Genomic DNA, 10,837 nt, shown 5'->3' with positions numbered 1-10,837 from the left:
CGGCCACGTGCTGGGGGTCCGGCAATGAGCCCCCCATGCGACCGCAGCGCAGGGCCCCACGCTGGTGAGTGCGCTGTGATGCCCCATGGACGGGACACAAGTGGGGCCTGGACCTCCAAAGCCCCTCGCAGGCCTGCCGCAGCCTCTCTGCCCCCGGGGGTGACCTGGCCCCATGGAACTGGCAGGGCCCCTGTGGTCAGCTCTCGGCCCCCATCCCATTACACCCAGGCACCTGGCACGGTGCCATCTGGAAGCACCGTGGTGCCCCAGTGACCGCAGGTGCCAGAGCTGCAGGCGGGGCCTGGCTGCCCTCGGATTCTGCTTCAGCGTCTGTGGCTGAGCCAAGCCACGGAGGCTCAGCCGGGCCTGGGGTCACACAGGAGCAGGGAGACCAGAGGCAGTGGCTCTGCCACGAGCGTGTAATGCTGCCAAGGCAGCCCACGGCCCTGGTCGTCGGGACATTAACGTGGCAGCGCCGCCTAGTGCCGGACGTGGCAGGGACACCCGAGGGCAGGACTGTCCCCTCTGGGAAGACGGAGCGTGTCCGAGCCCAGGGCAGGGCCCCAGCTCAGGGCATGAACTTGCGCACGGAGCCTCTGTGGCTGCGCTTCGCACGCTGCTCTAAGGAGCTGACTTCCCTAGGGGCTCCCTGCTAAGAAGGTCTGAGCTGGGGGGGTCCTTGGGGCTGCCTGGGCGGCAGCCAGGCAAGTGTGGCAGGCAGCTGAGCTCCAGCAAAGCTCACGGTGGTAACGTGGCCCACAGCCCGGGTGTCCCCGCCGCATAATTCACTGTCACAGGAAACTGCCTGTCACACTCCTGTTTGCAGACGGCCAGACTCCATCCTAGACCCAATTACGCTGCTTGCCCCCACAATGGTTATTGGGGGGGGGGGTGCCCCAAAACATAGCCTGTGAAAATTTTCTCACAACACAAGAACTAGGAATCACTAAGTGAAATTAACAGGCAGCAGGTTTAAAACAAACAAAGGAAGTTTTTCTTCACTCAGCGCACAGTCAACCTGTGGAACTCCTTGCCAGAGGAAGTTGTGAAGACCAGGACTTCGACAGGGTTCAAGAAAGAGCTAGATAGATTCATGGAAGTGAGGGCCATCAATGGCTATTAGCTGGGATGGGTAGGAATGGTGTCCCTAGTCTCTGTTCCTCTGGAAGTGGGTGAGAGGGGAGTGATCACAAGGGGATTCCCTGTTGTGATCCCTCCCTCTGGGGCGCCTGGCATTGGCCGCTGTGGGCAGACCGGACACTGGGCTGGATGCACCTATGGTCTGACCCGTCTGGCTGCTCTTCTGTTCTCATTTCCAGCCTAGATTTGCTCCTGGCCAGGTTCTACCCATTTAGACTTGTGCCAACGTTACCCTGCTGAGCTGCATGTCTCAGGTTCCCAGGGCTGGCTCGCTGCCATCTGCCTCGGCAGCCGTGAGGTCTGAGAGGCCAGCAGGGGCATGGGGCGGTCCCTGAAAACCACTGCCAGCTTCTCTAGCACAGCCCCTCCCTGGCGTCCTCCCACCTGCATCGATGGGGAGCAACCCGATCCCTCCGGTTTAGTCTCCTGTCAGACAGCCCCACTCACCCCGAGCAGCCCACCATGGCCTCCAGCAGCAGGTGGAACTGAAACCCACCTGCAATCTGCTGCCCCTCTGGCCACTGCACAAACCTGGCCAGTGGTTCCAGGCTCACAGCTGGCAGCCAGGCACCTGTCTGCATGGCCCCTGCTGCGCCCGGGAGGAGGGGGGGTTAGCCCCTGAGGATTTTATGGGCTGGGGACCTGGGTGGTGAACTTGCGAACCAGCATGGTGGTGGGGCCGGGTGTGTGAGCGCTGGGAAACCATGAAGACGTAAACAGTTATTTGCTGAATTGGAGGTCAGGCCCCATCTGGGCGCAGACGGTGATTTACCAGCATTGCTGGTGCCGTGGCTTCATTCATAAAACCCTTGCTGCAAATCCGGTGGGTTCTGCCGTTCGCTTGGGGACAAGGCTTTGGGTTTGCTGCTAGACATTCAGCGGGACCATGGTTTGTCTCCACCCCTGGGCTGGAAGCTGGAGCAAGCCCCAGCAGCGTGTGTGCACATGGGGAACCCCGCACCGTGTGGCACGTGTGTGTGCAGGGAACCCCGCACCGTGCAGTGAGTGTGCGCAGGGAACCCCGCACCGTGCAGTGAGTGTGCACAGGGAGCCCCTCACTGTGCAGCGTGTGTGCACACGGGGAACCCCGCACCGTGTGGCACGTGTGTGCACAGGGAACCCCGCATCGTGCAGATATTTGGCCCTCAACCCCTTTAACCTTCTCTTCCAACATCGAGATCACTAATGAAGCTGGTGAACAAAACCAGCCCCTGAATCACGTTGCTTGACACTGGCTGCCAGCTGGGGGCCCGTATCACAAGCATTGCTAAAGCCACGGTGCATCACGTCCACCGCTTTCTCCATGGCCGCTGAGCCAGCGAGCGCATTAGGGTGTGCTCCAGCGGGTCAGGCGTGTGTGTGTGTGTGTGTGTGTGTGTGTGTTATATGCAAAGTTCTGCAGGTGGGACCTCCCTGGCCCAGCACCCTCGGGACCTGACTGGTCCCAAACGAGGGGATTTGCCGGACCAGGGGAGGTCTCTTCCCTCCTGGCCCACGCTAAACCACCGCTTCCCCCCTCCCCCCTCCCAGGACTCCAGTAGCGGCCTGGTTACTCCCTGGGCCGGAGCTCTCTAGCTTCCGCTGCCCTGCTGCTGCCAGGGCCAGAGCTGCACAACTGGGGCTGGAGCATCCTGTCCACTGCTGGAGCCAGAGCTGTGTAGCCGGGGCTGGAGCACCCTGGCTGCCAGCCCCTGCAACTGCCCAGCTGCTGGGGACAGATTGTGCCGCACCCCCCAGGGGCTCCCGGCTGAGTCGCCAGCCCCCTCCACCCCCCTGCAGCACTCCTGCCCCACGGCCAGACCTCCCTACACCTGGACTCTGTGGCCCGGGAACATCTGCATTCCTGCTGGACCACGGGCGTTGCCGAACCAGCGAGTCCCGGTGACGGGAGGTACGATCTGTGCCAATAAAGTTCCCCCGGAAAGAATACGAGAGACGTAGACTGTGTTGTGTGACAACTCACCTGCAAGCGTACTAGAGTGTTGTGGGGGACGGGAAGAAGTAGCACTCTGTTCTAGGGCCTAGCATTTGATGAAAAGCAAGAAATAAATACATGAAAAATAGACTCTCCGGCCCGCCTCCTGTTCATTTTACTTGCTGTTATTTAAACACGGATGCAGAACTAGAGATGTGTCCCTGCCAAACCTTCCTTACAAAGGTCTCAAAAACTGCCAAGAGAACGGCCTTTGATTTCCCCAATAGATATCAAAAGGGGAACAACTGTTTTGTTTAAATTGCTTTATTTTGGAATCCATAAATATTTGTTACTGACAAAAGTGGAAAAATCCTTAAGACTCTAAAGTTTACTAAACTGGTAATAGTTTTGTTTACAGTACATATAGAATGTGCTTTTACTGGTAAGTATAACAACAAGAATAATACAGAGAAAAACAGTCAAATACTGCTCATCTTGAAGCTTATTTAATGGTTAACCAAGAGGCTGTGCAAAGGTACAGATACAAATGTACTTTCTCATCAGTACTACTGTATAATAGTAGTAAACACAGATTCCATAAACTGGGTAAAGCACAACAATGTAAACACAGAATCCATAAATTGGGCTAAAGCACAACGTCTGTCTGCCTACCCCCCTTAGGAAACACTGGCCCCCAAACGAAAAATCTCAGTACGAATTGTCTGTCTTAGAGCCGAGAAATTCTCGCTACAAAATTTCTAACCGATTTACGGAATGAAGGTTGTACGACGCTATTACAAAGCTCATGGGCAAACCCCTTCCACGTGGCATGGTTCTCACATTTCACTGCTGTCCTGAATAACACCAGCGGTGAGAGTTTTCGCACAGAATGAAGAGCACAAAAGAGACCCAAAACCTCATTTTTCTAACTACTGAGAACGTGGCTCACTTTCAGATTTACATGAATAGATTGGACCAGACTAATCCCGTCTCCCCTCAAATCCAAGGCCTTTCAGCAGGTTAAAAGCTGATTTTTTTTTTTTTTTTTAGTCAGTCAGTTTTAAAACACAAGGACATCTCAGTCGTAAGCCTCAGCCAGCTAGCGACAGCTTGTTAATTACACCTCTATGATCATTGATCAGCTTATAAACATACAACAAACAACTGGCTATTTTCTAAGAAACAGCCTGACACAATTATTGCTAACAACACTTTTTTTTAATGAAAATACTCAATCCAGCTTTTCAAAACTGTCCCCTAGTTGTATCTCTCCAGCACATGAAATCGACACGTATTAACCACTTTCCGCATAGGCCTCCTTCCAGCTGTAGAGAATCAATCTGAAACTAAAGCCAAGACAAGCGTCTTCTGCTACAGAAACTGAAAATGGTGACTGTGTCACAAATTAGAACAGAAACTTCCATGACAGTTAACGTGTTACCCTGTTTTTCGAAACTTCGTTTGCGATGAAGAACTTGTCCCAGCTGCTGGGTGCTCTCCCCCTTTTCCCTGGGATGAGTCTGTCGGTAAAGAGTCGGCACCCCGATCCTAGCATATTGCACCCTTTGGATGTGGCATGGTTTGAGAGAAATATATATATATTTATATATATATCTATATTGCCATGTATTCACAGCAGGGTGACCCAGCTTCCCGGGCCTGTCAGGAAAGCACAGCGGTGAGTAGAAATTAATGCTGGGCAAGGAACGGGGGCCTTGTACCTTAGTAACCATCCCCACCTGCTCGTCTCCACAGCCCTGACTCAGGGTTGTGTAGCAAAGGAACATTACAACACTAGCAAATGTTGTCATTTATCATGACAACACAACCTGGTGCCTTTGCCCCTCACCTGGTAACATTGCCACCGGCTCAGACAGAGGGGTGTGTGATACGTGGTTCGTTAAAAACAGTTTCCATCTCTCCAAGCCTGCGCTCTAGCTCTCAGGCGATACAATTGTCAGGGGGTCAGTGCAAATGCTGGGTCCCCCAGTGCAACCCGTTAGTCTGTAGCACTGCCTGGGGCATGCAAAGGCAATACCAGCTGGTGGGAAATGCTACAGACCCCGGGCATGCGGTGCAGTACCTCCCCCTCCTCCCCGCCCTACAGGCACTTCAGGCCCTGGGCACTATGCAGAGGCCTCTGGCCGCCCTCGGCTCCGGCGGGTCACAAGCCAGACCTGCTGCCCGGAGGCGTCTGGCCCACACCCTGCTTTCCTCCCCAGAGAGGGTCAGAGGGCTCAGAGCTGGGCAGGAGGAAGCCGGGAAGCGGACGGTTCTGTGAGAGCAGCCACGGGCCTGCCGCTGGCGAGGGAGCCACGAGAGAGAGAAGAGACCCTGTGGGCTGTTCTGGGACGCTGCCCCACCCTGGCACAGTCCCTCTGACTCCTGCCAGTCAGCTGCTGGAATGCAGCACATGCTCTCCCGCCACGGGACACCGTGCGTCCACCCTTCTCTCCCGTGGCGCTGGCAGCAGCTCGGCCACCCCCCCGGACTCCTACTGCTCCCCTCTGGCTCAAGGGGCCAGCTGGGACTAGTGGTCCAGCATCAGCCTAACGGACCCTCCCGATTCAAAGGGCTGGCGGAACGGGGCTGGTTAGGCCAAGAGCAGGCTGAGAGGGGACATGGCAGCAGCTTTCAAGGACCTGGAGGGAGAAACGTTGTTCTCCGTCCCCTCTGCTGCCTGACAGGACAAGGAGCAAGGGGCTCAAACTGCAGCCAGGGGGGTTAGGTTGGACATGAGGGAAATCGTCCTGCCGGTCGCACTCTGGACTAAACTGCCCGGGGAATCTCTGTCCCCGGGGCTATTTAAGAGCAGGTTGGACACCCGGGCCTGGACTTGAGGGCCTCTCCAGTGCTGTGAGCCAGCGACACCCGGCGCCAGCCCAGGCATGACGGCCTGAGGCAGCGGGACAAGGAGGAGCTCCACCCGGCCGAGCACGGTGGCGCGTGGCTGAGCTACCCGCCCACCACGCCACGCAGGGCCGGAGCGGTGGCCAGAAGAGACGATTCTTAGGGACTTGCCCGGCCTTGTGAGGCTGCCGGCTCCCCCCAGGGCTGCGGCTGCCAGGGGGCTTCATTGCGCCTGTGGGACACATCAGCTTCCCCCAGCTGCCTGCGTGAGCGGGACAGGCCCACAGGGGCCCGCGAGCCTTTGGCAGGTGACTGCCAGGGCGGGACGGGGGGCAGAGGGCCTGCAGCCTTCCTGACGCGGGGAGGTGGCGCTCGGCAGTCAGTGGCCTGGTGCACGGCACGGCCTCCGGCAGGGTGCGCAGGCAGGTCCCGGAGCTGCTCCTATTCCCCTTGCTCCCACCTCGCGCACTGGAAGCGGAAGCAGCAGATGGAGTTTGTGGGGAAAGAGCCGCCCAGGGAGCTGGCTGCCTCCCGCGAGGAGAGAGCAGAGTTCGACCCCGGCGCCCGGCAGAGCCTGGCTCGGCTGCCCAGCCAGCTGGAACGGGCCCGCGCCTCCCCTCGGTGGAACGGCTCCTGCTGTGCACTGGGTGATGTCCTGCCCTCGCGCCAGCGCCCAGACAGCCACACTGGCCCGGCTCCATCCCGTGTCTGCCCTGTTACGAGGACCGGGCAGCCTCCGCCAAGCCCCGCCGTGGGCCCCTGCAACGGGGGGCTGCCCACTCCAGCGCCTGGGCCACCAGGCTAGTCAAGGCAGGAGGAAGCCGCCGCTCCTGCTCCGTGCTTGATTCTTGCCCCTCCTCCAGTCTCTGCTCTCACACCTGCAGAGCTCAGGGACCCGTCCTGGCTCCGGGCCAGGCCTGCAACTTCTGCCCCAGGCTCTGACTCTCTGCTTCAATCCCTGGCTGACTCTTAGCTTATTTCCCCAACCTGGATGCGTGCTCCACCCACTAGGCATGACTCCTGCTCTGCCCACTTGGCAAGACTGCCTGCATTCCAGCCTGCGACGCAGCGGCAAATGGCTCCCTTCCGTTCAGAATTAACCCCGGCCTCAGGAAGAGGTGGGTAAAGGCTGAGAGGCTTGGCTGCTGCTGAGAGGTGCCCGTATCTGCGGGGCTGGAAGAGGCGGGATGAGGGTGGGGTGAACGGAGCCAGCCCCTGCACAGAGAGGTGTCTCCTCTGTCCCACTGCAAAACGCCACACGGTCGGGGAGGGCTCATTAGATCACACAGCCCGCAGGGGTGGACGTGGGGGGCCCAGCGCAGTTTCTGTCAAACAAAGCCCCGTACTGGTAGCTCGAACCTTTCCCGACACACTGAGCCCCGGGCGCTACGACCAGGCGAAGAACAGCCCTGGCCCACTGCAGCATGATGCCTGTCAAGTGGGAACAGGCTCGTCACAAGGAGAACATCTTCCCACGGCCCTTCCGGCTCCCCGGGACCCGGGGGGGCCTCAGAATTAGCCTCTGCTGGGAGCCAGAGAGCATCTCACACCGCAGGCTGGGGGCCATGCGGTGAGTGGGGGAGGGGCCGTGACTGAGTATGCGGTGGAGTGGCAGAGAGCTGGGTCAATTCTTACTATCTGTATGTAAAACCTGAAGTCCTTGGTCCGGGACACTGACCGGCCTTTCGAAAGCTCCTCCCAGGGCGCAGAGGTACGTCCTACTTTGAGTGAGCTCTACAGAATGGAAATACAAACTGAAATACAAAACACCTCACAAAGTTTGGACCCAGGAGTCTATTTTTAAAAGAATTTACAAATACTCTGCATCTAATTGGCAATACACATCAGCTGTACAGCATGCCCGCTTCGAGGGGTTATGTCTACTATATAATTTATGCACATGAAATAGAACGGCTCAGGCGATGACTGGAAAGTCTCTCTCTAGTTCTGAGGCAATAGACAAACTTTTCTGTCCGTGTCTTTTAAGCAGCTTGAGCAAAGAGGGCGCCGTCCCCCTGACATGGTGAGTCCTCCCTTGTGAGGTCTTTCAGCTCCGGAAGAGGCTGAGGGGCCGGGCTGGGCCGAGCTGCTAACAGCGTGGTGAAACCACGGCCCCACGGAAGCCAGCGCGAGTCGGACGGTTTCCGTGGAGCTGTGGGTTTACCTATAGTGCTGGCTAGCAAGGGGATGACGGGTGGGTGGGTTTTGGTGCCTCCGGCATCATGTTGGCAAGAAGCAGAACCAATCAAATCCCATCCCTGTTTTCTGGTTACAGAAATTAGGAAGAGCACAGAAAGGGCCTAACGAGCATTCCAGCCTAATTGTGCTTATTGACACGTCAACCCCGCTACTTCCTACGCTGAGAGCAGGCGGTTTGTAGGCACTAGTATAGTTCTGTTTGGTGAGTATATTTAGCGGCTCAACTAATCGTGCCACGAGATCTGGCAGCCCCCCGGTAAGCTTTGCCTGGAAAACCCCTCTGGAAGAGCAGCGGCTGCTTGGGGGGGTGTGTGGGGGGGGGGGGGTATGTGAGCGTCTCACGCTTGGCGGAGACGACCAGAGTCCAGGGTGATGCAAGGAACCACTGAACAACTCAGTACTGGCCAAAAGCGCTGGTGTGAGAGATGGCGACAGGCCTCACTTGCCAAGCGAGGAGGCTGCACCCTACCAAGGGCTCTGTGAGGAACTGAGTTAAGTCCTCCAGTCACCAGAAGCAGGGCGTCCCAGCAGCTTAGCCCTTGGCAGGTGCCAGCCACTGCTATGGCTTTCTTTGACAGAAACTGGCACAGGATGGGGGCTCTCTCCAATGTCCCTCCCAAGTCGTGTTTTGTTTTTGTTCTTATGTCAACAGCATGAGAATGGGTTTAAAAACACTGCAGATGGGACTCAGAAAAGTCCTTTCGGACGCTCAGTTAGAGGTTATCTTGGCCTGTAAGGCCACTGCAGTTTGGGGTGCTGGGGTCACACCAGTCCTTGCTGATTATTTTCTAGGCACAACCTCACATCAAACAGTCACCTCTGTTTTGCTCGCTGTGCGGTAGTGTTGGTGGTGTCCTGGGATATAATGCAGCTGTTCCACGGTGTTGTGCCGCCGGGAGGCGAACGCTTGGCGCTTGGCGGACGTTTGGTTCATACACAAGGTATTGTACAAGTTATTTGAGGCACTGGGATGGGAGTGCATCTTTGTCATCCTGTAGCGATCCAGGACAGGCGTGGAAACAAAGACGTCCGTGTGTGACAAGGCGCGTGACATGGACGGCTCTGCGAAGCCCGTGCGCTCCGGGGAGAGCAGGGGGTCTTGGGAATGGAGGCGCTCTGCGGACAAAAGCTGTTCATCAGAGAGGATCCGCTCGTAGGACATGCTGAACTCCTCGGGCATGACCCTCTCGGGAGACAGCACCCTGTCCTGGGACATGGCCCTCACGGGGCGCCGGGGCCGCTCCCGGTGGTTGGGCTGTTTCTGGGACAGCTGGATGACGTTGAGAGGGAGCGTCCCCCGTGCTGCCAGGTCAGGAAGGTGTCTTCGCTTCATGTAATATTCGTCGGCTTCTTTGTCAGCTGCGGGCAGAAGAGAAAGGGAAACAGCGTTAGGGAGCAGCCGAGGGCGGGGCTGGGCGGGAGAGCAGGGTGCTGTGCAGAGGGTAGTGCTCTGGGACAAGACTTTCCGGCGCGCCAGGCAGTGTCTGCGGCAGCACAGACATGGAGGCCCGTCGGGCCTTTTACCTCGTCCTTCAGAGGGGTCACCATAGCGCAAGAACGGCGCCAGCTGCACCGTGTGAGTATCGTGTGCACGGCACGTGGACCCAGCGCCCAATATGGGGGGATCACTCCTAGCCAAGCAGAGAACAGGGGACACGCGAGCCCATGAGCTACAGCACATGCAATGGCACTGTCACCCCATGAACTCAGCGCTGGAGTCCCTGTCACAGTCTCGGGTGACCGTAGGGTTACCTGGTCACAGAAGCCACGTTGTTTGGGAAACAGAATTTCCAGTCTGAGAGAAATTTAGAAATTTCCTTTTGTCTCAAACTGGCACTAAAAGGTGAAATTTCCAAATTTCGCGTGAAACAAAAAGTAACATTTTTTTCAGACCCATTGAAAGGTTGAGGTTTTCATTTCACCAGTGTTTGTCTTGTCATGTCATGTCATGTCATGTCATGTCATGTCATGTCATGTCATGTCATGTCATGTCATGTCAGATGGGCTGTGTCATGTAGGAATAGCCCAAGGAGGCTGGTTTCAATCAGAATTGTCTTCTCTGCAGTTTTTCAAACCCTCTTTTTCTTGTTGTGGTTCCCGCCAGGTTAGCCCTGGGCACAGGGGTGCTCCCGTGGGGCACTGCACTTCCTGGTTGGGGTTTGGTTTCGGAAGGGCGGTGGGGACCTCACGCGATATCAGCGCAGAAATCTGAGGGCTGTCCCAAAGCCGCTGAGGAGTGCAGGGAAATGGAGACCGCCTGGCCCGGGGGGGGATTGTTCCATGCAAAGTGCACGGTCCTGCCGGCCGTCCCACTGGCTTGGGGGTCTGGCGTAGGGCTAGGGACTCCGCACACATGCCCCTTCTGTTGGCGGCGGTGCCACAGAAGGCTTGGTGTGGGCATGTTGAGGTCTGTCCGGCGCATCGGCACCACCACGGATCCTGACCCTGGCCTGCCAAAACGCAGTCACTGCCTGAAGAAACAACCCCCCCACCATTCCAAGGAGCTTCCAGACACCGCCCCGGTGCTGCTGCAGGTGTGCACGGTGGCAGTGTCCCCCATCGCGGGGCCAATGGCAGACAGGACTTTCCGTATTCCAGGTCTTATCAGAAGGAGCCCTCCAGCACCTGCATGGCCAGAGACGAGAAGCCAGGGGAGCAAGCAGGGACCTCAGTCCTGTGCTAGTTCCCTTTCCTGAGCTTCCTTGGACCACACAAGCTTCTCAGCCAATCGCT

At 57.3% G+C, this 10,837-nt stretch overlaps 1 protein-coding gene across 4 annotated transcripts in view; it reads right to left on the bottom strand.

The window, feature by feature from the left end:
* Positions 1 to 3,365: 3,365 nt before the first annotated feature.
* SHISA6 (shisa family member 6) overlaps positions 3,366 to 10,837 on the bottom strand; it is a 202,653-nt gene continuing 195,181 nt past the window's right edge. For all 4 annotated transcript variants that reach the window (XM_075903456.2, XM_075903457.2, XM_075903458.2 and 1 more), the window contains one exon: positions 3,366 to 9,463. In XM_075903456.2, coding sequence (XP_075759571.1) covers positions 8,910 to 9,463 — 554 coding nt within the window. In that variant the 3' untranslated portion in view covers positions 3,366 to 8,909. The remainder of the gene's footprint in view (positions 9,464 to 10,837) is intronic.

The sequence above is a fragment of the Pelodiscus sinensis genome, chromosome 20, assembly GCF_052426305.1.
Source record: "Pelodiscus sinensis isolate ZL-2025 chromosome 20, ASM5242630v1, whole genome shotgun sequence".
In the NCBI taxonomy this organism is placed as follows: Eukaryota; Metazoa; Chordata; order Testudines; family Trionychidae; genus Pelodiscus; species Pelodiscus sinensis.
This window is presented reverse-complemented; position numbering and strand designations above follow the sequence as displayed.